This window comes from Phocoena sinus, chromosome 4 (genome assembly GCF_008692025.1).
Source record: "Phocoena sinus isolate mPhoSin1 chromosome 4, mPhoSin1.pri, whole genome shotgun sequence".
NCBI classification, from domain to species: Eukaryota; Metazoa; Chordata; class Mammalia; order Artiodactyla; family Phocoenidae; genus Phocoena; species Phocoena sinus.
Genome location: NC_045766.1, coordinates 97,310,088 through 97,335,699, shown reverse-complemented (window position 1 = coordinate 97,335,699; position 25,612 = coordinate 97,310,088). Strand labels below are relative to the sequence as shown.

At 40.1% G+C, this 25,612-nt stretch overlaps 1 protein-coding gene and 1 pseudogene across 2 annotated transcripts in view; one reads left to right on the top strand and one right to left on the bottom strand.

Annotated features, from left to right (window-relative positions):
- Positions 1-25,612, top strand: part of CMSS1 (cms1 ribosomal small subunit homolog) — a 397,814-nt gene that overhangs the window by 335,295 nt on the left and 36,907 nt on the right. For both annotated transcript variants that reach the window (XM_032629472.1, XM_032629473.1), the window contains exon 2: positions 11,124-11,212. In XM_032629472.1, coding sequence (XP_032485363.1) covers positions 11,124-11,212 — 89 coding nt within the window. The remainder of the gene's footprint in view (positions 1-11,123; positions 11,213-25,612) is intronic.
- LOC116752732 lies at positions 13,060-13,822 on the bottom strand (annotated as a pseudogene).

Genomic DNA, 25,612 nt, shown 5'->3' with positions numbered 1-25,612 from the left:
ATTTATTATTGGCTGCATTGGGTCTTGGTTGCTGCACACGGGCTTTCTCTAGTTGCGGCCAGCTGGGGCTACTCTTCGTTGCAGTGCGCAGGCTTCTCATTGCGGTGGCTTCTCTTGTTGAGTAGCACGGGCTCTAGGTGCGCAAGCTTCAGTAGTTGTGGCTCGCGGGCTTCAGTAGTTGTGGCTTGAGGGCTCTAGAGGGCAGGCTCAGTAGCTGTGGTGCACGGGCTTAGTTGCTCCACGGCCATGTGGGATGTTCCCGGACCAGGGATTGAACCCGTGTCCCCTGCATTGGCAGGTGGATTCCCAACCACTGCGCCACCAGGGAAGTCCCAACAAGATGGATTTTTTTTTAATATTTAAATTTAATTTTATTTATTTTTTATACAGCAGGTTCTTATTAGTCATCCATTTTATACGCATCAGTGTATACATATCAATCCCAATCTCCCAATTCATCCCACCACCATCCCTCCCCCCACCTTACCCACCTTGGTGTCCATACCTTTGTTCTCTACAACAAGATGGATTTTTGAAACTGTGTTACTACATAATAAAAGGAACAATCAACCAATAGGAAGTTGTAACAGTTCCAAACTTGCATGCACCTTACATACCTATGAAATGTGTAAACAAAAACTGACAGAATTATTGGAAAACATGGAGAAATTCAGAATAAGAGTGGAAGATGTTAATATATATGTCAATTATTGATAGATAAAACATAAAAATTCATAAACATATAGCAGATTTGAAAAACATCGTTAAGTTTATCTGTAATCATGTATAGAACTATGCACCTAACAATTAGATACTGCACATTCTAGTCCAAAACAAAAAATTTTTTTAAATTGATTACGTATGGGGACAAATGGTTACTAGACTAACTGTGGTGATGATTTTGTAATGTATCCAAATGTCAAATTACTAGGTAGTACACCTGAAACTAACATGATATTCTATGTCAACTATTTTCAATAAAAATCAATCAATAAATAAATAGTTATATACTAGTTCAAGAGCTGGCAAACTATGACCCATGGACCAAATCCAGCCAGGATGTGTTTCTGTAAATAAAGTTTATCAGAACGCAGCCACACCCAATCATTTACATATTGTCTTAAGGCTGCTTTGCCCAACAGTAGAATCCAGTAATTACTGACAGAGACCTTATTGCTCCGCAGACCCTACACTTATTTACCTGTGGCCCTAAAAACCTAAAAAGTGTGGTGATCCCTGTGCTAGAAAATAAAGCAAGTCTTAACAAATATCAAAGAATTGATTTGCAGGCCATTTTTCTAACCACAATATAAAAAAAGGTAACTTTAAAAAATCTGTTTGACAATTTAACAGTGCACTTCTAAATAACTCATCAAAGAAAAGTCATTACAGAGTCTTTAAAAATATTTAGAATTAAATGATAATGAAAATGCTATAATATTAAAATGTATGGTATTCAGTTGTTATAAAGTTTTAAGAAAATATATATCCTTAATGCTTACATCAGAAAGAGAAAAACTTAATGGGCTAAATATCCAACTACAAAAATTAAGTACTCAAAAGAGTATACCTAAAGAAAGTAAAGAATGTTAATTAGTGTACTAGAAACCAAAGAAGCAATAGAAAGCATCTATAATACAGAACCTAGTTGTTGTTGTTGTTTCTTTAAGGAAAGACCTCTCCAAGGCAGAACTAGAAAAAAAAGGTACAAATAAAAGATGGGAGAAAAGGACTTCCCTGGTGGCGCAGTGGTTGGGAGTCCGCCTGCCGATGCAGGGGACGCGGGTTCGTGCCCCGGTCCGGGAGAATCCCATATGCCGCGGAGCGGCTGAGCCCGTGAGCCATGGCCGCTGAGCCTGCGCGTCCGGAGCCTGTGCTCCGCAGCGGGAGAGGCCACAGCAGCGAGAGGCCCGCGTACTGCAAAAAAAAAAAAAAAAAAGATGGGAGAAAAGAAAAAGAAGACATAGCTACATATAATGATCACACCTCTCCAATAAATTTGAGAAATTTAAATAAAACAGCCAATTACCTAGAAAAATAATACTTACCAAAATTGAGTTAAAAACAGAAAAAGCCGGGGGCTTCCCTGGTGGCGAGGTGGTTGAGAGTCCGCCTGCCGATGCAGGGGACACGGGTTCGTGCCCCGGTCCGGGAAGATCCCACAGGCCACGGAGCAGCTGGGCCCATGAGCCATGGCCGCTGAGCCTGTGCGTCCGGAGCCTGTGCTCCGCAACGGGAGAGGCCACATCAGTGAGAGGCCCGCGTACTGGAAAAAAAAAAAAAGAAAGAAAGAAAAACCGGAATAATCATATAACTGTTAGAAATTGAAACATTTGTTAAAACATACCCACAAAAAGAATACTACGCTCTGCTTCTTTTACTAACAGATTTTACCAAATGTCAAGAAACAGATCATCTTAGCTATTCGTATACAACTATTTCAGAGGACAGAAAATGAGGAGACATTTCCCAACTCTTTTATGAAGCTAATATAACCAAAATACCTAAACCAGACAAGGACGATACTAGAAAGGAAAATTATGTAAATAAATATTTAAATAAAATGGTAACCAAAATAAAAACCAACATTATTAAAAAAGAAATACGTCATGATCAATTGCGATTTATCCTAGGAATAGCAAGGATGGTTTAACATTAGACAACCTATTTTCACAGTTGGCCTCATTAACACATTGTAGGAGAAACCCATATAATCATCTCAGTAAATGCAAAAACAAAAGGCATTGCATTAAATTTAACACCTATTAGTGATTTTAAAATAAAACAATAAACAAACCTCTTAGCAAACAGAATAGAAGGAAACATCATTTAGCTATAAGCAGCATCTTCTCATGCAAGGGTGGTGTGGAGGTTAAGATTGTGGACTCCAACATTAGTATATTTGGGATTCAAATCCCAGCTCTGCCCTTTAGTTGTGTGACACTGGGCAAGTGTTAACAAATTGTTTGATGAAAGTTAGCTTCTATCATTTTTTTTTAAAGTCAGGCTTACTGAGGAATAATTTACATAGTAAATAATTTACATAGTAAAATTAACCCCTTTTTGAGTATGGTTCTATGAAGTTTTACTAAAGCACACAGTTGTGTGACCACCACCACAATAAAGTTATAGAACATTTCCAACAATCCCCAGAAGTTTCCCATCTCCAGTCCCCAGTAACTACTGATCTGTTTTTTTATCCCTATAGTTTTGCCTTCTCCAGGGTGTTAAATAAGTGGAATCACACATTATATATAGCCTCTTGATTCTGGCTTCTTTTGCTTAGCATCGTGCTTTTGAAACTTACCAGGTTATGGCTTTCAGTAGTTTATTCTGTTGAGAAACTGTGAGAACTATAGGAGAGTTAAGCAGGTCTATAGCCAGGGCAGATCTAGGTTTTTGTGAGGCCTAAATCTTATGTAATTTGGGGGACCCTCTCTTAGAAAAAGAATACAAAATTACTGATACAAAATTAGGTATGAAAGAAATTATTTTAAATAAGAAATCACAACAGTACTGTTATAAACACAGGAATTTTGAAAAGTTTTATTTTACTCATCCCTATCAGATAACTGTAAAATACAGCATCTACTATATTCCTATAGGAGAGACTTGCCATTTTGAATAGACAAAATGGGAACCTAATTTTCTGCTTACAGTTTTACATTTTTGATGATTGGAAGAATTTTCCACTGACTAATTTCTGGTTTCATTCATCCCACACCTGCTTTCTCCTCCACTTCCCACATATTTCTAAGGAAGGAGGCTACAGGTGTGTTTGTGTCACAGTCCACAACCTCTAGCCCTGTACACTTTGTGTCAGATGTCTGGTGAGTTGGCATGGGGTGGTAGGAATATTCCTGGAAGTATTCCTACAGTAGGAGAGCTAGCAATAATTTAACTATAGACTTTATGATTATGAACCTTATAATATCTCATTAAACTCAAGTTCAATGTCTGTCCAACCAGCTCCCTCTAACTGGATCCCCAAAATGCTCACTTCAACTCCAACACTACTCACTAGGAGATAGGGACAGAGGTGAATTCTGAGTAGAAATAGACAGTGGTCTATTGTATTTATTTTAATCACCATATATCTTTCTTTTGCAGATTTTTTAAGGAAAATTAACGGTATGATCCATTGCCAGTATTCTCCCTAGGGCCTAGAAGGAGTTCATGCAAGTAAATACTTAGAAGCTTAAGGAAATTGCTGGGAAATTGGATTTCTGATACTTTTCATAAAGAGGACAAAGTAAGGGATTGAAGGAAAGAGAAAGATACATGCAACTGTTAATTTTAGCTTTTTGCTCTTTTTGCCTGGGGTTGAAAAAGAACGTGTACTTGACTCCACTCCCATCTGGTGGTATCCTTTTTTTTTTTAAAGTAGACCCTCAAGGAGTTGAAAATAAGGTTGCACCGTCTTGGTGACTCCACTCCATGGGCTGAAAATCAGCCACTGGGACTGAGTGGCACAGGCCTAGCTTAACTTCCTCAAATGCCAGCAGTTCTAGAGAAATCTAGATGCTAGAGCCAGGCTGGTTAGGTTGGGTCCCCATTACTGTTCTTTTAATACTCTCTTAATGGAAATCACAGTACTAGCATCCTTACTTCAGAAAAGCAGTTTTCTTTTTTGGAACCAAAAAACATCACACACAGACTAAAGAAAGAACTAATTTATTCAACCTTTATCTGATATTAATATCAAATATAATATAATTAATCATATTAATATAATTGAGTATATTAATATAACTCCTGCTTTTTTATCAATATTTACATGTTATATTTCAGCCATCATTTTGCTTTTAGCTATATCGTCATATTTGAGGTAAGTTTCTTGTAAACAGCATATAGTTAGGTCATTTTTTTAATCCACTTTGTCAATCTCTGTCTTTTTTTAATATAAATGTATTTGTTTTATTTATTTATGTTTGACTGCGTCGGGTCTTCGTTGCTGCATACAGGCTTTTTCTAGTTGCGGCAAGCAGGGACTACTCTTCATTGCAATGCACTGGCTTCTCATTGTGGTGGCTTCTCTTGTTGCGGAGCACGGGCTTTAGGTGCGCGGGCTTCAGTAGTCGTGGCACGTGGGCTCAGTAGTTATGGCTTGCGGGCTCTAGAGCGCAGTTTTCAGTAGTTGTGGCACACGGGCTTAGTTGCTCTGCGGCATGTAGGATCTTCCCAGACCAGGGACCGAACTCATGTCCCCTGCATTGGTAGGCAGATTCTTAACCACTGCGCCACCAGAGAAGTCCCAATCTCTGTCCTTAAATTGGTATGTTTAGATCATTTACATTAATGTAATTGCTGATATGTTGGGATTCAAATATGCCATTTTATTTTGTCTTTTCTGTTTATTTGCTATTTCTTGTTTATCTTTCTGCCTTCCTGTGTGTTACTTGAACATTTTTAGAATTCTGTTTTGATTTATTGTAGTATTTTTGAGTACATCTCTTTGCATAGCTCTTTTAGTGCTTGCTAAAGCACTAGTGTTGGTGTTGGCCTCATTACCACTGGGCAGTATGTAAAGTCCTGATTCTCTACTAGGGTTCCTCTGACCCCAGTGGGGAAGGAAAGGTGCCCTTCATTACCACCAGGAGGAGGTGGAAGTCCAGGCTCACAGTGTATTCTCCATTGATACTGCACTGGTGGTGGTGGTAGAGAGCAGGGGTCTGTTACCACCCTTCAGGGATGAAAATCTCTTCAGGGGTTCAGTCCCTACTTGATCACCTCTGACACCACCCTGATGGAAGGTGGAGGAGGAGTTGGGGTGCCTCATTACAGCCTGACAAAGGTGGAAGTCTAGGTTCCCCACTCAGCCTTTGCTGGTGTAGGCAGCAAAGAAAACAGTTTTTCTGTTGTGTTTGGCTGAAGTCAAATAGTTATTATCTAAAGGTTTTCAGTCTTGCTAGGCTGTTGTTTTCCTGGTCATTTTGTTAAACAGAGCAGACATTTGTTGGGGTTTTTTGTCTGCTCTCACTGGCATTTCCAAGTCACTAGCTTCTTTAGCTCCAAGTCTGAGATAATAAGGCAAAAAGAAAACCCAGGGAGCTCACCGCTGTGTTGTTCCTTGGGCCCCAAAGTCCCTAGCATGTCTGACTTCTCTCCACCTTTCAGAGATCTCCAATGTTTGTTTTATATGTAATGGTCAGGATTTTTAGCTGTACTTAGCAGGAGGAATAAGGGAAAATATGACTACTACTACTCTCTTCCCAGAAGCAGCACTATAAATACTTTTAATGCCAACTTAGTCCTTCATTTAAAAATCCCTGTTAGGGACTTCCCTGGTGGCGCAGTGGTTGAGAATCCGCCTGCCAATGCAGGGGACATGGGTTCAAGCCCTGGTCTGGGAGGATCCCACATGCTGTGGAGCAACTAAGCCCATGCACCACAACTGCACCACACGCTCTAGAGCCCGTGAGCCACAACTACTGAAGCCCGCATGCCTAGAGCCCGTGCTCTGCAACAAGAGAAGCCACCGCAGCAAGAAGCCCGCGCACCGCAAGGAAGAGTAGTGCCTGCTCGCCACAGCTCGAGAAAGCCCGTGTGCAGCAACAAAGATCCAATGCAGCCAAAAATAAATAAATAAATAAATTTAAAAAATAAGTAAAAAGCCCTTTTAATCTTCTACTTGCTACTACTTCATTGGGTAGAGTCCTTTTTTTCATGCTACATAGTTAAAAGTCAGGGTATTAATCAGGGTTCTCCAGAAAAACAGAAACAACAGAATAGATATCTATATATCTATCTATATTTATCGCTCTCTCTCTCTCTCTCTCTGTCTCTCTCTCTGTCTCTCTCTCTGTGTGTATCTGTGTGTATATATAAAGGAATTGGCTCATGCAATTATAGAGACTGTCAAGTCCCAAGATCTGCGGGATAGACTGACAAGCTGGAGACCCAGGAGAGCCGATTGTCTAGTTCCAATCCTAGTCAGAAGACTTGAGAACCAAGAGAGCTGGTGGTGTAGTTCCAGCTTGAAGGCTGGCAGGCTCCAGATCCAGGAAGAGCCCATGTTTCAGTTCAAGTACAAAGGCAGAAAAAATTATCTTAATCAGGGGAGGTCATGCTTTTACTTCTTTTCTTTTCTTTTTTAATATCTTTATGGGAGTATAATTGCTTTACAATGTTGTGTTAGTTGCTGCTGTAGAACAAAGTGAATCAGCTATATGTACACATATATCCCCATATCCCCTCGCTCGTGAGCCTCCCTCCCACCCTCCCTTTCCCAGCCCTCTAGGTCATCACAAAGTATCGAGCTGATCTGCCTGTGCTATGCGGCTGCTTCCTACTAGCTATCTACTTTACATTTGGTAGTGTATATATGTCCATGCCACTCCCTCACTTCATCCTAGCTTCCCATTCCCCCTCTGTGTCCTCAAGTTCATTCTCTACGTCTGTGTCTTTATTCCTTTTCTGCCATTAGGTTCATCAGTACCATTTTTTAGGCTCCGTATATTTGTGTTGGCATCCGGTGTTTGTTTTTCTCTTTCTGACTTACTTCACTCTGTATGACAGACTCTAGGTCCATCCACCTCATTAGAAATAACTCAATTTCGTTCCTTTCTGTGGCTGAGTAATATTCCATGGTATATATGTGCCACACCTTCTTTATCCATTCATCTGTCAATGGACATTTAGGTTGCTTCCATCTCCTGGCTATTGTAAATAGTGCTGCAATGAACATTGGAGTACATGACTCTTTGAATTATGGTTTTCTCAGGGTATATGCCCAGTAGTGGGATTGCTGGGTCATATGGTAGTTCTATTTTTAGTTTTTTAAGGAACCTCCATACTGTTCTCCACAGTGGCTGTATCAATTTAGATTCCCACCAACAGTGCAGGAGGGTTCCCTTTTGTCCACACCCTCTCCAGCATTTATTTTCTGTAGATTTTTTGATGATGGCCATTCTGACTAGTGTGAGGTGATACCTCACTGTCGTTTTGATTTGCATTTCTCTAATGATTAGTGATGTTGAACATCTTTTCATGTGTTTGTTGGCAATCTGTATATCTTCTTTGGAGAAATGTCTATTTAGGTCTTCTGCCAATTTTTGGATTGGGTTGTTTGTTTGTTTTTTGGTATTAAGCTGCATGAGCTGCTTGTATATTCTGGAGATTAATCCTTTGTCAGTTGCTTTGTTTGCAAATACTTTCTCCCATTCTGAGGGTTGTCTTTTCATCTTACTTATGGTTTCCTTTGCTGCTCAAAAGCTTTTAAGTTTCGTTAGGTCCCATTTGTTTATTTTTGTTTTTATTTCCATTTCTCTAGGAGGAGGGTCAAAAAGGATCTTGCTGTGATTTATGTCATAGAGTCTTCTGCCTATATTTTCCTCTAAGAGTTTTATAGTATCTGGCCTTACAGTTAGGTCTTTGATCCATTTTGAGCTTATTTTTGTGTATGGTGTTAGGGAGTGTTCTAATTTCATTCTTTTACATGTAGCTGTCCAGTTTTCCCAGCACCACTTATTGAAGAGACTGTCTTTTCTCCATTGTATATTCTTGCCTCCTTTGTCAAAGATAAGGTGACCATATGTGCGTGAGTTTATCTCCAGGCTTTCTATCCTGTTCCTGTTCCATTGATCTATATTTCTGTTTTTGTGCCAGTACCATACTGTCTTGATTACTGTAGCTTTGTAGTATAGTCTGAAGTCTGGGAGCCTGATTCCTCCAGGTCCATTTTCCTTTCTCAAGATTGCTTTGGCTATCATGGTCTTTTGTGTTTCCATAAAAATTGTAAAATTTTTTGTTCTAGTTCTGTGAAAAATGCCATTGGTAATTTGACAGGGATTGCATTGATTCTGTAGATTGCTTTGGGTAGTATAGTCATTTTCACGATGTTGATTATTTCAATCCAAGAACATGGTATATCTTTCCATCTGTTTGTATTGTCTTTGATTTCTTTAATCAGTGTCTTATAGTTTTCCGCATACAGGGGTTTTGCCCCTTAGGTAGGTTTATTCCTAGGTATTTTATTCTTTTTGTTGCAGTAGTAAACGGGAGTGTTTCCTTAATTTCTCTTTCTGATCTTTCGTTGTTAGTGTATAGGAATGCAAGGGATTTCTGTGCATTAATTTTGTATCCTGCTACTTTACCAAATCCATTGATTAGCTCTAGTAGTTTTCTGGTAGCATCTTTAGGATTCTCTATGTACACTGTCATGTCATCTGCGAACAGTGACAGTTTTACTTCTTCTTTTCCGATTTGGATTCCTTTTATTTCTTTTTCTTCTCTGCTTGCTGTGGCTAAAACTTCCAAAACAATGTTGAATAATAGTGCTGAGAGTGGACATCCTTGTCTTATTCCTCATCTTAGAGGAAATGCTTTCAGTTTTCACCATTGAGAATGATGTTTGCTGTGGGTTTGTCGTATATGGCCTTTATTATGTTGAGGTAGGTTCCCTCTATGCCCACTTTCTGGAGAGTCTCTGTCATAAATGGGTGTTGAATTTTGTCAGAAGCTTTTTCTGCATCTATTGAGATGATCATATGGTTTTTATCCTTCAATTTGTTGATGTGGTGTATCACACTGATTGATTTGCGGATATTGAAAAATCCTTGCCTCCCTGGGATAAATCCCACTTGATCATAGTGTATGAACCTTTTAATGTATTGTTGGATTCGAATTGCTAGTATTTTGTTGAGGATTTTTGCATCTATGTTCATTAGTGATATTGGCCTGTAGTTTTCTTTTTTTGTGACATCTTTGTCTTGTTTTGGTATCAGGGTGATGGTGGCCTCATAGAATGAGTTTGGGAGTGTTCCTCCCTCTGCTATATTTTGGAAGAACTTGAGAAGGATAGGTGTTAGCTCTTCTCTAAATGTTTGATAGAATTTGCCTGTGAAGCCATCTGGCCCTGGGCTTTTGTTTGTTGGACGATTTTTAATCACAGTTTCAATTTCAGTGCTTGTGATTGGTCTGTTTGTGTTTCTGTTTCTTCCTTGTTCAGTCTTGGAAGGCTGTACTTTTCTAAGAATTTGTCCATTTCTTCCAGGTTGTCCATTTTATTGGCATATAGGTGCTTGTAGTAATCTCTCATGATACTTTGTATTTCTGCAGTGTCAGTTGTTACTTCTTCTTTAATGCGTTTAGTTCTATTCCAGCCATATCTGATTGGATGAGTGCTACCCACATTAGGGAGGGAAATCTACTTTATTCAGTCTACCCATTCAAATGTTAATCTCAACCAAAAACACTTACACAGAAACATCCAGAATAATGTTTGACCAAATACCTGGGCACCCTTTGGCCCAATCAAGTTGACACATAAAATTAACCATCATAGTATGTAAACATTTAAAAGCTCAGGACTACCAAACTAGTTAATTTGTACCTAAATATGAATTCTGACCAATATTACTCACAAATTCACATTTTGGGCTTTGAGATATACCGAAAAACTCAAAGGGAGTGAGTAAAGCCTTTCAAAGATTCAAAAATGTGCTCAAAGAGAACAACCACTAAAATCTGGAAGACAGTATGGCATTATGGGAAGTAAGAAACTTATGGTTGCCATGTTTCTTTAAAAGAGCTTTTTAACAGAAAAAATATTAAAGTTTTTATTTTTCCTGGTTCTTGGAGTAAGAATTTACTTTTTCCAGTGTTGAAAGATTTTATAAATTCAAAATAAGAATTTCTCATGATCTATAATCCTTCTGTCCCACTCTCTTAACATTACCCCTGGAGCCAGCACACTGGTGTCAAGAGCTGGCTGGTTCTCAGTGCAGGCAGTATCATTTGTGGGGAAGACTTTGGACTCAAATAGGGTTCCCAGGTGTGTGACCTGGGGCAAATTACTTCATCCCTCTAAGCAGCAACTTTCTTATCTGAAAATGGGGAGTTTAATATCTGTAAAATCAGCGTGAGTGTTCCATAATTAAACATTCTGAAATTTAGACATCTGAATAATCTTCATTTTTGCAGTTTTATAAATAACACTGCCACCTTGGTTCTTAAATCTCTGTCTTCAATTTGGATCATTTTCTTAAATTCAGCTTCTTAGAGGTGAAATTAATGTGTCAAGGGATAGAACCTTCAAAAAAGATGGTACCAAGATTTACACTAGCAATGGGAGAAAGAAAGAGAGAGGTGCTTTTCTCATTTTTAAACTTTATGTTTCCTAGAAGCGTCAGATGGTGAAGGAGGAGGAGACACAGCAATGATGCAGCAGGAGAGAGCTCCAGTTCCTGCCCTGTCAAAGAAAACCGAACAGGTGACAGTCACTGTGGGAGAGTCACAGCTGTTGGCTCTGAAATCAGCCTCTTCTACCCCTGTACAGCATTCCGTGTGCTCCAATACCAGTTATTGGTGGGATTTGAGGGAAGCTTTTACCTTCTCTGCCTTTGAAAGAGCCATGCTTCATTAATTACAAACCAGCAAGGTCTATTTTTCCCCCTAATATTTTTTTTACAATATAAATATATTTTACAATAATGATATCTTAGATTCTTGTATTACATTTTTACCAAAGACCCAGTTTTATTCTTTTGGGTATAGTTCCTAGGAGAAGACAAATAGCATAGATATGCAAGATTACCCCCACACCAATGCATTATTACAGTACCAAGACATGCTGTGAGCAGGCTCCCAGGCCTTCACGTCTATCTAGCATCATGTCTGTTGTGTGAATTCTTATTGGGGATTTGCTACCTTTGTATTACCACAAGTGGCCATTTGATAAACTTTGCTCCCTGGACTTAGGACCTTTTATTGCCTTTTTAATCTTCTTGCTGGCCACTCACATCCATTTGCACCTTTCTTACATATTGTCCCTGAGACCTAATTGGTAACCATGTGTGATTTTTTGAAGGACTATCTAACTGTCAGTCCAAAGTTACCATCTTCTTCATAGTAACATATGTGGCCTTATTCTTATTGTAGGTGGCCCTAAACACATTCCACTAGAGTTTTGTGACCCAAAGTTTGTGACCAGGCTCAGGATAATTGTGGGAAGCAGTTTAGCATTTTGGTTACCTACAAGCTGTGACGCCTTAGGCAAGTTAAACTCTCTGTGCCTCAGTCTCCATATTGGTAAAGTGGTGATAATACGTGTATTTTCTTCACAGGGTTACGGGTGAAGATTAAACGATTAACACTTGTTAAGCTCTTTGAACTGTGGTTGGCAAAGAGTAAGCACTGAAGTGATAATTCTTATAGTAAAATATACTTCAAGTCTTTTATTTTATTCATTATTTTTTCTTTGTGAGGTGGGGAATGCAGCAAGATATACGTGTTTAATGTATAATCAGTCTTGGTTTTCTCTCTAGACATTAAATATTTAACTCCAAGGCCCTGTATCAATTTTAGTTTGCACCATTCTTTCTAAGATCTACAGGTTAACATCTGTAGCTTTTCAATTTATTTCACAAAGATGGGGTTTAATTTTACCTCACTTAAGTCCACTGACCATACCATAGTCATGCCTTCTTTGACCTCTGCCTCTAATCAGTGCCTACTTGCAGAACTTGTTTCCAAATATTCTTTTTTTGTAGAAATTAGAACTTTATTATATTATAAACATTTCCAGAATATAAACTGATTTTGTATCAAGACTCCTTGAAACGTTTAAAACTGTATGTAACTTAAGCTTATTATAATGTATGTCATTTTCCACTTTCCAATATAGAAAATATACTGCAAGTTAGATCTAACAAAGGAAAAAAATCAATCTAAACTGCTTCACAGAGAAAACTAATGAATATAAAAACACCCACGCCAAACTAAAACCCAATCAAGAAATAGATTATGTAAAGCCTATTAATCCTCCAGTTTAAAATAAATGACGTCCTAAGGGGAAAATACTTCCACCATCATAGCAATTTGATGAATTAAAGCAGAGCCACTCTCGTTAAGGGAAATTACATTATGTATAAGAAAAATGTAGTAATGATTTTAGAAAAGAGGAAAAGTAATTTCCATGTTGGAGAGCAAGCACACTAAATGTTTTCTGTTCACTTAGCCTTTGTACCTGCTCACATGAAAAGAGCGATAGGAACATCGTAAAACCAAGCTCCTCAACTCTTTTTTCAGTTTAACCTCAGGAGAACCAATGCAAGAGCTTCAAAATCCAAGGAGAGACTGGTCCCAAAGCATCTCCTCTTCTTCCTTTCTTTGACTTGTTCCTTTTTCTCTTTACTACCCTTAAGTTCCTATTTCTTAGAGGCTACATCTTGGCTTTTTTTCTCCTTTCGTTTCTTAAGTTTTTCTGTACTGACTGTTTCCACCTCTGTTTTGTTTCTTTGGATGCTCTTGCATTTGTCTAAATCTATTTCCTCACAAGCTTTCTTCCTCTTATGCTTGGACCGCTCCTCCTCTCGTTTTTCCCGGCCTTTCTCTGGGAACCTTTTTCTCTTCTGATGTATCTGTTTATAACTAGCTTGACGGGCACTGGTACTGTTTTCTGAGGAGAGGTGCCTGTAAACTCCAGATTCTACACTGTATGAGCTACAGTTATACTCTTGCTGACTAAAGTTCAGGGGTACTGGTTTTCCTGAGAAACAGTCCCTGGTGAATTGACAGCAGCTCAGGGAGTCCAGTCTCAGCCTGCTGTCATGAGCTGCTAGCCACTGAGGTAACCACTTTTCCACTGTTTGCGAAATACTGCATGGTCTTCGGTAGGTCTGGACGGTTTCACAAAGGAGTCTTTGATCAAACATTCCACACCTGGGTCTAGAATCAACCTCTTCTTTGCACCACAGGTTTCCAAATAATCCTCTCTCATCTTTCTGAAACAACTCTTTGGCTCTAAGCCTCTGGCTTTCTGCACTTTGATGTAATCTTCAAGTTCATCTTGAAAAGAGTCACATGTCTTTGAATGCTTCATTAGGTTGACAAGGAGTTCTCCTTAACAGGTTGAGAACTTGGTGGAGAAATTTGATCATATTCACCCATTGATTGCTTCAGTTTTTTAGCATGAACTTTCCCCAAATAGTGAGACTGTGCAACAACTGAGGAGCTAAAAAACATGATGCAGAGATTTAAAAATCTATTTTTGTCCAATACTCCGCTCCCATTCACCTCATAATGTGAAATCCATTGTGATTCAAATTATGGCACTACTCCTTATAAGCCTTTTACAAAAGGTATCTGTAAAAAGTTCAGTCTTTGCTCATTCAACGTGGTACCTTCTCTGAGGCAGGGGCCCCCTCCGCACCAACGCCACCCGCCAGTGGACAGGCCGAGGTGGAGGAGGCAGAGAGGCAAGGACCACCAATGCCGCCACCGAGCAAGCAGGGTGGGAGCAGGAGGCGGAGGACCGGACTTCCGAGGGGAAGTGGCCACCACACCAGCGGCCAACTGGACGGCACCGCCGCCGTAACGGTGAGGAGCGCTACTGCGCTTGCTCCAGATATTCTTTGTAGCCCACTGGCTTTCTTTTTTATTACTTTCTCCCTTGATTTATTTTTGATTGTTCCTCACTTTTTCTGGACTCTTTGGTGAAAGAATAAATTTGCATCAATAAACTCACCCAAGCCTACATCTTTACTGTCTTTTTATTGGCAGAGTGTTCACCTTGCTGAATTTCCACCTATTTTTTACCTCCTTCCAAACTGAGTCTTCTTTTCCCACAACCATCAAGTTAGATAAATGGCAGGGAACCACAGGACGAAAGGAGAAGGATCGAGGAGAGAAGTTAAATACATTCTTAATTTCCATGACATTCACCTATCTTTCAGCAGCCCTGGTTTCAACAATAATAAGACGATTTATTGAACACTCACCACAGGCACTGTGTAAGGCACCATGACTCAGTCGTCACAGGTGCCCTGTGAAGTAGGGGGGACCCCATTTACAAAGAACCTGAAGCTCAGAGAGATGGGTACCAGGCAGTGATGACCCACTTGACTGTCTTTAAGCCACACCCTGAGGATGACACTGCTTCCATTTCCCTTTCCACCTGTCCTTCCTCATTCAACTTGGGAAAATTGGATTTACCATGCCATCAAGTAATTTCTTGGTCGCATGCCATTGCTATTTTATGCCAAGGAAAAAAAAAATCACCAGAGATTTTACTGCTTATTTTAACCACCTTCATCCTGCTCTAATTTCTTTCACTAACAAATTGCTTTAAGGAAACAAAGTCCTGGGGATTCCCTGGCGGTCCAGTGGTTAGGGCTCCACGCTTCCACTTCAGGGACACTGGTTCAATCCTGGTCCAGGAACTAAGATCCTGCATGCTGAGTGGCCAATAAATAAATAAATAAATATAAATTTAAAAAGAATCAAAGTCCTAGGTAGACACAGTGCCCTTATCACTCTCTACAAGCCTATCCTCATTGCCCTGGCCAGAGAATTCACACAGGAACCTCCTTGTGCCCCTCTGCCTTATTTGAGTGTTATCCATCTACTTCTCTGGTCTCCCTACCATGCTGTACTCATCTGTGCATCTCCACTGCATCTGGCACAGAACCTTCCCCGAACTGGCACTCATTTGTGAAAAGGAATAATGGATGACTAGACTGGTATCCCAGCTTTCTTACCCCTCTTCCCATCTCAACCCTTTGTGTCCCAGCTGTGAGCCATTGGCTCCCTGACACTGCTGCCCGTAGACGCCTTTTGGAGCCCCGTGACCATTGTCCCTCCTTCAGCCCCTCCTTGAGGGGTCCCCCACCTTGACATTAGACCTAGGAGTCTCTTCTCCTCCAGCCCGAATACCACACAGTCCCTTGGGCTCTTCTGTGGCCTCCTCGTCCTGTCTCCCGCTGCTCTTCTCCCTCTGGAACTCATCTCACCACCCCAAGGACAGCCTTTTTGTCAGGCCGACTGTCATTTCTTGAGTCCTTCTCTAGTTGTTTATGCACATAGAGGTTGCATTTCCAACTAGCCCATAAGCACCTCAGAGGACAGGGTTTCTTTTGTGTTCACTGTGGTACCTAGCACAGCCATAGGCATATGATTCATTTGGCACATGTGACCAAGTATTTGTTTTTTAATAGTAATATTTTTTTCTTGGATAAAAAAAAGAAAAAGAAAGGAAATTACTGTTACTATATTTAAGTTTTGAATTTTTTTCAAATTTGCCTTAGTTGTTTGCTGTTCTTGAAGGGGTTTTTTGTTTGTTTGTTTGTTTTGTTTTGTTTTGTCTTGCGGTACGCGAGCCTCTCACTGCCGCGGCCCCTCCCGCCGCGGAGCACAGGCTCCGGAGGCGCAGGCCCAGCAGCCACGGCCCACCGGCCCAGTCACTCTGCAGCACGCAGGATCCTCCCAGACCCGGGCATGAACCCGCACCCCCTGCATCGGCAGGCGGACCCCCAACCACTGCGCCACCAGGGTAGCCCCTGTTTTATTTGTTTTTTTTTTTTTTTTTTTTTTGCTTTGTTTTTTAATGCTTGCATAGGAACTGCCTGGCATTATGCTGCTAGCTGTAATATGCATATCACCAGGTGAGAGTGTCCGGTTAGATGGTGTTCCCTCCTTTGCCATAGCTGGGCCTCACATTTTTATTACTGAGTCCACACCTCCCATCTGTCCAGTATTTCAAGCAGCAGGTTTATAACTTTATACAAGTTTTCTTACCCTTGCAACTACATCATCTCTAGCAACCATTTCACATCTAAACAATCATCCTTGGCCTCCTTAATAATGTGAGTATAAAGATTTGCCAGTAGTTGTTTTTTTTTTTTCCAAATACTGCTTCCAAAATAAATGATGAATTCCCCTACTCCTAGAGATTGCATCACCCTCTTCCCTCCTCAACATCACTCACTTCAGAGCCAGCCCTAGTGACTTTGTAATTATGGTTCCCAGAATATAATCCCTTAAGAGGGATTTCGTGAATTTTTCATTGATGTCTCCATGATGTCAGTAGCCTTTTAATGGTCCATGACCCATCCTCTCCCCCTCAGAGACAACACTGGACTTCTTTTTTTCTTAAGCTAGCCTTTTGTTTATCTCCTTGGATCATAAAAGAATCTTCAGCAAGAGTACTTATCCCTTTCCCTCCTTACTTACCTCTCTCACTACTGTATTTTCTTACCAATTCTTTTCTTTTTTTTTTTTTTTTTTTTTTTTTTTTTTGCGGTACACAGGCCTCTCACTGCTGTGGCCCCTCCTGCCTTGGAGCACAGGCTCCAGACGCGCAGGCTCAGCGTCCATGGCTCACCGGCCCAGCCACTCCGCGGCATGTGGGATCTTCCTGGACCGGGGCACGAACCCGTGTCCCCTGCATCGGCAGGCGGACTCCCAACCACTGCACCATAAGGGAAGCCCTCTTACTAATTCTTCATTTTCACATTGATCATTTCATATCTCTCCTACTCTTCAAGATTATTCTTGATTAAGAGAAAAGAGAACTGTGTCCTGTTTACTCTGATTTACCTTCCTCCTTTCCATGCTGGTGTCTCAATTCTGTTTCTCTTTGTATTAATCTATTGTTGTATAACAAATTACCCCCAAAGTTAGTAGCTTAAAACAGAAAAGATTCCTTATCTCAGTTTCTGTTACCTCACAGGCGTGGCTACGTTCAGCCTCTCTGGCTCTACATCTCTCATCAGTTGTCAGTCAAGTTGTAAGCTGGACGTTAGGGGCTCCACCATGAGGAACCCTTCTTGAAGTTCATTCAGGTGGCTGATGGCAGGCCTCAGTCCCTCATCATGTGAGCCTCTCCACAGGGATGCCTCACAACATTGCCCATGGCTTCCTTCAGGCCATGTGAGTGACCCAAGAGGGAACTAACAAGAGCACTCAAGACCGAAACCAGTCTTTTTTTTTTTAACATCTTTATTGGAGTATAATTGCTTTACAATGCTGTGTTAGTTTCTAATGTATAACAAAGTAAATCAACTATATGTATACATATATCCCCATATCCCCTCCCTCGTGTGTCTCCTTCCCACCTTCCCTATCCCACCCCTCTAGGTGGTCACAAAGCACGGAGCTGATCTCCCCGTGTGATGCAGCTGCTTCCCACTAGCTATCTGTTTTACATTTGGTAGTGTATGTATGTCCACGCCACTCTCTCACTTCGTCCCAGCTTACCCTTCCCCCTCCCCATGTCCTCAAGTCTGTCTGCGTCTTTATTCCTGTCCTGCCCCTAGGTTCTTCAGAACCCCTTTTTTTTTTTAGATTCCATATATATGTGTTAGCATATGGTATTTGTTTTTCTCTTTCTGACTTACTTCACTCTGTATGACAGACTCTAGGTCTATCCACCCCACTACAAATAGTTCAATTTCATTTCTTTTTTTAGCTGAGTAATATTCCATTGTATATATGTGCCACTTCTTCCTTATCCATTCATCTGTCGATGGAGATTTAGGTTGGTTCCATGTCCTGGCTATTGTAAATAGAGCTGCGATGAACATTATGGTACGTGACTCTTTTTGAATTATGGTTTTCTCAGGGTATATGCCCAGTAGTGGGATTGCTGGGTCATATGGTAGTTCTATTTTTAGTTTTTTAAGGAGCTTCCATATTGTTCTCCGTAGTGGCTGTATCAGTTTACATTCCCACCAACAGTGCAAGAGGGTTCCCTTTTCTCCACACCCTCTCCAGCATTTATTGTTTGTAGATTTTTTGATGATGGCCATTCTGACCAGTGTGAGGTGATACCTCATTGTAGTTTTGATTGGCATTTCTCTAATGATTAGTGATGTTGAGCATCCTTTCATGTGTTTGTTGGCAGTCTGTATATCTTCTTTGGAAAAGTGTCTATTTAGATCTTCTGCCCATTTTTGGATTGGGTTGTTTGTTTTTTTGATATTGAGCTGCATGAGCTGTTTGTATATTTTGGAGATTAATCCTTTGTCAGTTCCTTCATTTGCAAATATTTTCTCCCATTCCGAGGGTTGTCTTTTCATCTTGTTTATGGTTTCCTTTGCTGTTCAAAAGCTTTTAAGTTTCGTTAGGTCCCATTTGTTTATTTTTGTTTTTATTTCCATTTCTCTAGGAGGTGGGTCAAAAAGGATCTTGCTGTGATTTATGTCAAAGAGTGTTCTTATGTTTTCCTCTAAGAGAGAAACGACAGTCTTTTTATAACCTAATCTGAGAACTGACATCACATCACTTCTGCCATATTCTGTTAGAAGCAGATCAGTAAATATGGTACACATTCAAGAGGAGGGGATGAATACCAGGAGATAGTGATCACTGGTGCTATCCTGTAATCTGGCTACCACAGTCTGCCCTCTGGGCCCCAGTGATTTACATCCCTCCCATACGCAGAATATATTTGCCCCTCCCAAGGCTTGCAAAAATCTTATGATGTTACAGCGTGAGCTTGGTGTCCGGAATTTCATTGTCTAGATCAGGTCCAGGTGCAGTTAAGTTTCCTCGGGTTTAGACCTTTAAGTATAACTCTTTGAGTGTATTTCTTCTCAACCTATGAAACTAAAGAGACAAGTTGTCTCACCCCTACGTACCCAACACCAAGCAGTGAGGCAAGCATTGGATAACCTCTATAGGCATTTCTATTCAAATAGGAGTAACAAAGAGTCATTGGTCCACAACATTCAGAAAGTGTTAGGAGTTTCTTGATTAAGTCTTAAGGCCCAGAGTCTTATGGTTCTTGGCACTGCTGTTTGGGTTTTTGTTCTGTCCTCTGAGTCATCCTCCCTTTTTTTTTTAAATGAAAGGTAACATGTGTTTGCAACTAAGCAGCTCTTTCAGCTTGCTTCTTGATAATAGAATTCTGAGGGCTCCTCTCTGACCCTCTCAGCTTCTGAATATATAACTCCTTTAAGAATTGTGTGGGGGCTTCCCTGGTGATGCAGTCGTTAAGAATCCACCTGCCAATACAGGGAACACGGGTTTGAGCCCTGGTCCATGATGATCCCACATGCCACAGAGCAGCTAAGCCCATGTGCCACAACTACTGAGCCTGCACTCTAGAGCCCGTGAGCCACAACTGCTGAGCCCGTATGCCACAACTACTGAAGCCCGCATGCCTAGAGCCCGTGCTCTGCAACAAGAGAGGCCACTGCAATGAGAAGCCCGTGCACCGCAATGAAGAGTAGCCCCTGCTCACCACAACTAGAGAAAGCCTGCATGCAGCCATGAAGACCCAACGCAGCCAAAAATAATAAATAAATTTAATTAATTAATTAATTTTTTTAAAAAAAGAATTATGTGGGTCTCTTGTGATTCTTCTGGGGATTTACTCTATTAGACAGAAGTCACACCCACAATGTTTTCCAGATAAACCCTTCTGTACCTTGGGCTTCAGCTGAGACAATTACAAGATAAGACCCCTTAAGCTTCCTAGACTCATGTTTGAGAGAATCTGCGAGGCACACCTTTAATTTCTTTAAAGACTTTTGTTTCTTCTTTTTAATTTGGCTGCACTGCGGGGCTTGCAGGATCCTAGTTCCCCGACCAGGTATCAAACCCGGACCCTCAGCAGTGAAAGCATGGAGTCCTAACCACTGGACTGCCAGGGAGTTCCCTTTAAGTATTTCTTATGTAACTGTGACTGTGTCCAAAATTTTTGAACAGTGTGTTCAGGCACTATCCACCTAGCAATCACCTTATTTTTGACACATTTCAAAGTAATTTGCAAAATCAGTACACTCCCCTCAGATGCTTCAGCATGCATATTATTTTTAAAAGCTCAATATTTACTTTAAAGTTCTTTTTTTTTCCTTGTAAGGTGAAGTTAACATGCAATAAAATACACAAATGTCAAATGTACCATTCAATGAGTTTTGACAAATTCATATAACTCCGTAACACAAACCCCTACAGGATACAGAACATTACCATCACCCCAGAATCCTTTCATGCCACCTCCCTGTTAATCACCATTCCAAACTCCTTGCCCCTGAGGCAACCACTGTTCTGATGTTTTTTCCCCAAAAATTTGTTTTGCTTTTTCTAGGATTTCATGTAAATCCATCAGTCTTTAGCTGTTTTTCTTACTTGCTACCTTATATTTTATACTGCAGTTTCTTGATTTACCACTTTCTGATTATCTTCCTGAGGTAGCATAGGAGGACATATTCCTCTCACCTATGCCCTATTCCCTCTCCAACTGCTACTTCCTCTGCCGATACAATATTACATTTTGGTTAAAACAGTTGTCACTCTTTCATTATTATGACCATGGAAATACTGTTCAGTGCTGAGAAAAAGAGAAGCTATAATCATCCCTCCTTTCTTATACAACTCTTTATTTTTATGGTATTAATAATTACCTCATTTCTTCACTTGCCTAGCTTGCTATGTTCCTACTGTTAATTGCTCCCGTATGTTCCAACATCTCTTCCACATGCCCATGGACAGTATTTTCCATATGCTCAAATAGATCAGTTATTGTTCTTTCCTACAGATCTCCACACTTTTGTTCCACTCTGAATTGGTTATTCTCTAGGCCTGCTGAACAACTGAGACTTCTCTTTACTGCCCCTTCAGTAGCCTCCCGGATTGGTCTCCCTACTTACTGAATCCTATGTCATCCTCTTTCTTGATTTAGTCCTTTATTATGCTGGAATAGAGCCTTGAGTATCTGTGGGTAGGAAGTAAATTTTTTGAGATCTTAAATATCTGAGAATGTTTACTGAAATCTGAAAATTTTCCTCTTAACTTGACTGATAATTTTGCTGGGTATAACAATCTAATTTGAAAAATAATCTAATTTGCAAATAAATTTTCCCCATAATTTTGAAGGCTTTGTTCTACTGAGTTCAAGCATCAATTACTGCTGTTGCACAGTCTGCCACCATTCTTTTCTTTGACCTTTTGTATTTTGTATGTTACTGTTTTTCTTTTCATAAGTTTTTAGAATCTTTTGTTTGTCCAGGATGTTCTGCAATTTCACAGTGATTTTCCTTAGCATGGTTATTTTTCTTATCCATTGTACTGTATACTTAATGGGCTTTCAATTTGGAGTTTCATGTTCTAGAAATTTTCCTTCAGTTCTGGAAAGTTTTTCATACATTATTTTTTTATTACTTCTTTCCCACTGTTTTATATGACTCTTACTTTCTATAATACCTTTTATTGGCATGTTGATTCTCTTGGGCTGATTCTCTAATTTTCTTACCATTTTTTTCTTATCATTTTTTCATCTTTCTGGGAGATTTTTTCTACTTGATCTTCAAGCCTTCCTCCTACATTTTTATTCCAACTTTCTTTAATTTTTATTTTAATTATTTTAATTTTTTGCTGCATTGGGTCTTCATTGGTGTGCACAAGCTTTCTCTAGTTGTGGCAAGTGGGGGCTACTCTTCGTTGCAGTGCACAGGCTTCTCATTGCAGTGCCTTCTCTTGTTGTGGAGCACAGGCTTTAGGCGCGCGGGCTTCAGTAGTTGCAGCACATGGGCTCAGTAGTTGCAGCACACGGGCCCTAGAGCGCACTGGCTTCAGTAGTTGCAGTGTGCAGGCTCAGTAGTTGTGGCTCGTGGGCTTAGTTGCTCTGCAGCATGTGGGATCTTCCCCGACCAGGGATCGAACCCATGTCCTCTGCATTGGCAGGCAGATTCTTAACCACTGTGCCGCCAAGGAAGTCCCCCAACTTTCTTATTTGTTTTAAGGTTTAAATGTTTTTTTTTTTCCTTTTTTATAGCATCCTCGTTTTATAGCATCTTGTTTCATGGCTGAAAATTCTTCCCTCTTCTCTCTGAGAATATTAATTGTAATTGCTTTGAAGTACAGTCTCTGTTTCTTCAGTGTTCTTTTTTCTTTTTTTTGTTTATTTGCTATGATGTTGGAGACTTTCCTTAGATGTCTGATGAACCTTAGCTGTCTATTCATATTAAAGAGAAACACACTAAAAAGTTAATGGAAAACTTTTGTGCATAAATGGGGCTTGTTAATTAGTGGACCTCTTGGTAGGGTGATATGATAACAAAGCTGGACATTTACTATGGAACCCCCAATGTCACTCTCTTGTGGCATTTCTCTTAGGCCATTTATTTTTCCAGAGAAGAATTCAGTAGTGTTCTGCCTACACTATATAAGCCTCTCTTGAAATATCCTGAAACAGGACAGGAAAAGGAAATGAGCCTCAACCTCTACCCTGCCTCCCTTGTGCTAGACTTCTTGGTCTTCTTATCTCTCCAGAGCATAAATCTCCAGTCTTCTGTTAGGAAGAACAAGATGAGAGGAAGCGGTAATGGGATAGTTGCTTGGCTGCCTGAGCAGAAGATATAGCCAGGTGGTGTAGGAGGGAGGCTAATCATTTTAAACATGAAGTTTCAACCAGTCTCTTTCTTTCAAACCCTTTTCCCCTCTGTAGTACCTTGTACCACCCACTGCTGAACCTTTTTCAGAGTCCAACAGGTGAAACAGACACACTTATTGTTAGCATCTGTCTCTCTAGAAACCCAGGTGCTAGATGTCTCTCTCCCTATGCTAAATAGCTTACATCCAGTTTCACCCCTTTCCATTTTCCAAAATGTTGTTGAATCTCTCCACTACTGTTGTCCTTTCTCCTGGTTTCTTCGTCCTTATAGACTTACATCATTTTCAGTTTCCTTTATTTTCAATTTTAAAAAATATTTATTTATTTATTTGGTTGTGCCAGGTCTCAGTTGCAGCAGGTGGGCTCCTTAGTTGCAGCTCGCGGGCTCCTTAGTAGAGACATGTGAACTGTTAGTTGCAGCATGCGTGTGAGATCTAGTTCCCCAACCAGGGATAGAACCTGGGCACCCTGCATTGGGAGCATGGAGTCTTAACCACTGCGCCACCAGGGAAAGTCCCTCCTTTATTTCATTTTAGTAGCGTTTTGATAATGATTTGCCATGGTTAAAACCAGAAGACTCATTCTTAAAGGATATAATTTTGACACTTTAAGGAATTGAAAACATGCCCCAATTAATTGCTTCACTGAAAGCTTAATAGTTTTTTTTGGTATATTTTTGGGCAAGTGTGATTCTTCTAAATCTTTAACTTCATACTCAGGGTACATATTTAAAAATCACTGCATAAAGAAATGACATTACTTATTTTTTTTTTTTTTTAAACATCTTATTGGGTATAATTGCTTTACAATGGTGTGTTAGTTTCTGCTTTACAACAAAGTGAATCAGCTATACATATACATATGTTCCCATATGTCTTCCCTCTTGCGTCTCCCTCCCTCCCACTCTCCCCATCCCACCCTTCCAGGCTGTCACAAAGCACCGAGCTAATATCCCTGTGCCTTGCGGCTGCTTCCCCCCCGCTATCTACCTTACTACGTTTGTTAGTGTGTATATGTCCATGACTCTCTCTCGCCCTGTCAAAACTCACCCTTCCCCCTCCCCATATCCTTAAGTCCGTTCTCCAGTAGGTCTGCGTCTTTATTCCTATCTTACCCCTAGGTTCTTCATGACATTTTTTTTCCCTTAAATTCCATATATATGTGTTAGCATACGGTATTTGTCTTTTTCTTTCTGACTTACTTCACTCTGTATGACAGATTCTAGGTCTATCCATCTCATTACAAATAGCTCAATTTCATTTCTTTTTAAGGCTGAGTAATATTCCATTGTGTATATGTGCCACATCTTCTTTATCATTCATCCGATGATGGGCGCTTAGGTTGTTTCCATGTCCTGGCTATTGTAAATAGAGCTGCAATGAACATTTTGGTACATGACTCTCTTTGAATTTTGGTTTTCTCAGGGTATATGCCAAGTAGTGGGATTGCTGGGTCATATGGTAATTCTATTTGTAGTTTTTTAAGGAACCTCCATACTGTTCTCCACAGTGGCTGAACCAATTCACATTCCCACCAGCAGTGCAAGAGTGTCCCTTTTCTCCACACCCTCTCCAGCATTTATTGTTTCTTGATTTTTTGATGATGGCCATTCTGACTGGTGTGAGATGGTAATCTCATTGTAGTTTTGATTTGCATTTCTCTAATGATTAATGATGTTGAGCATTCTTTCATGTGTTTGTTAGCATTCTGTATATCTTCTTTGGAGAAATGTCTATTTAGGTCTTCTGCCCATTTTTGGATGGGGTTGTTTGTTATTTTGTTATTGAGCTGCATGAGCTGCTTGTAAATTTTGGAGATTAATCCTTTGTCAGTTGCTTCATTTGCAAATGTTTTCTCCCATTCTGAGGGTTGTCTTTTGGTCTTGGTTATGGTTTCCTTTGCTGTGCAAAAGCTTTGAAGTTTCATTAGGTCCCATTTGTTTATTTTTGTTTTTATTTCCATTACTCTAGGAGGTGGGTCAGAAAGGATCTTGCTGTGATTTATGTCATAGAGTGTTCTTCCTATGTTTTCTTCTAAGAGTTTGATAGTTTCTGGCCTTACATTTAGGTCTTTAATCCATTTTGAGCTTATTTTTGTGTATGGTGTTAGGGAGTGATCTAATCTCATACTTTTACATGTACCTGTCCAGTTTTCCCAGCACCATTTATTGAAGAGGCTGTCCTTTCTCCACTGTACATTCCTGCCTCCTTTATCAAAGATAAGGTGTCCATATGTGCGTGGTATATCTCTGGGCTTTCTATCCTGTTCCACTGATCTATCTTTCTGTTTTTGTGCCAGTACCATACTGTCTTGATTACTGTTGCTTTGTAATATAGTCTGAAGTCAGGGAGCCTTATTCCTCCAGCTCCTTTTTCGTTCTAAAGATTGCTTTGGCTATTCGGGGTCTTTGTGTTTCCATACAAATTGCGAAATTTTTGTTCTAGTTCTGTGAAAAATGCCAGTGGTAGTTTGATAGGGATTTCATTGAATCTGTAG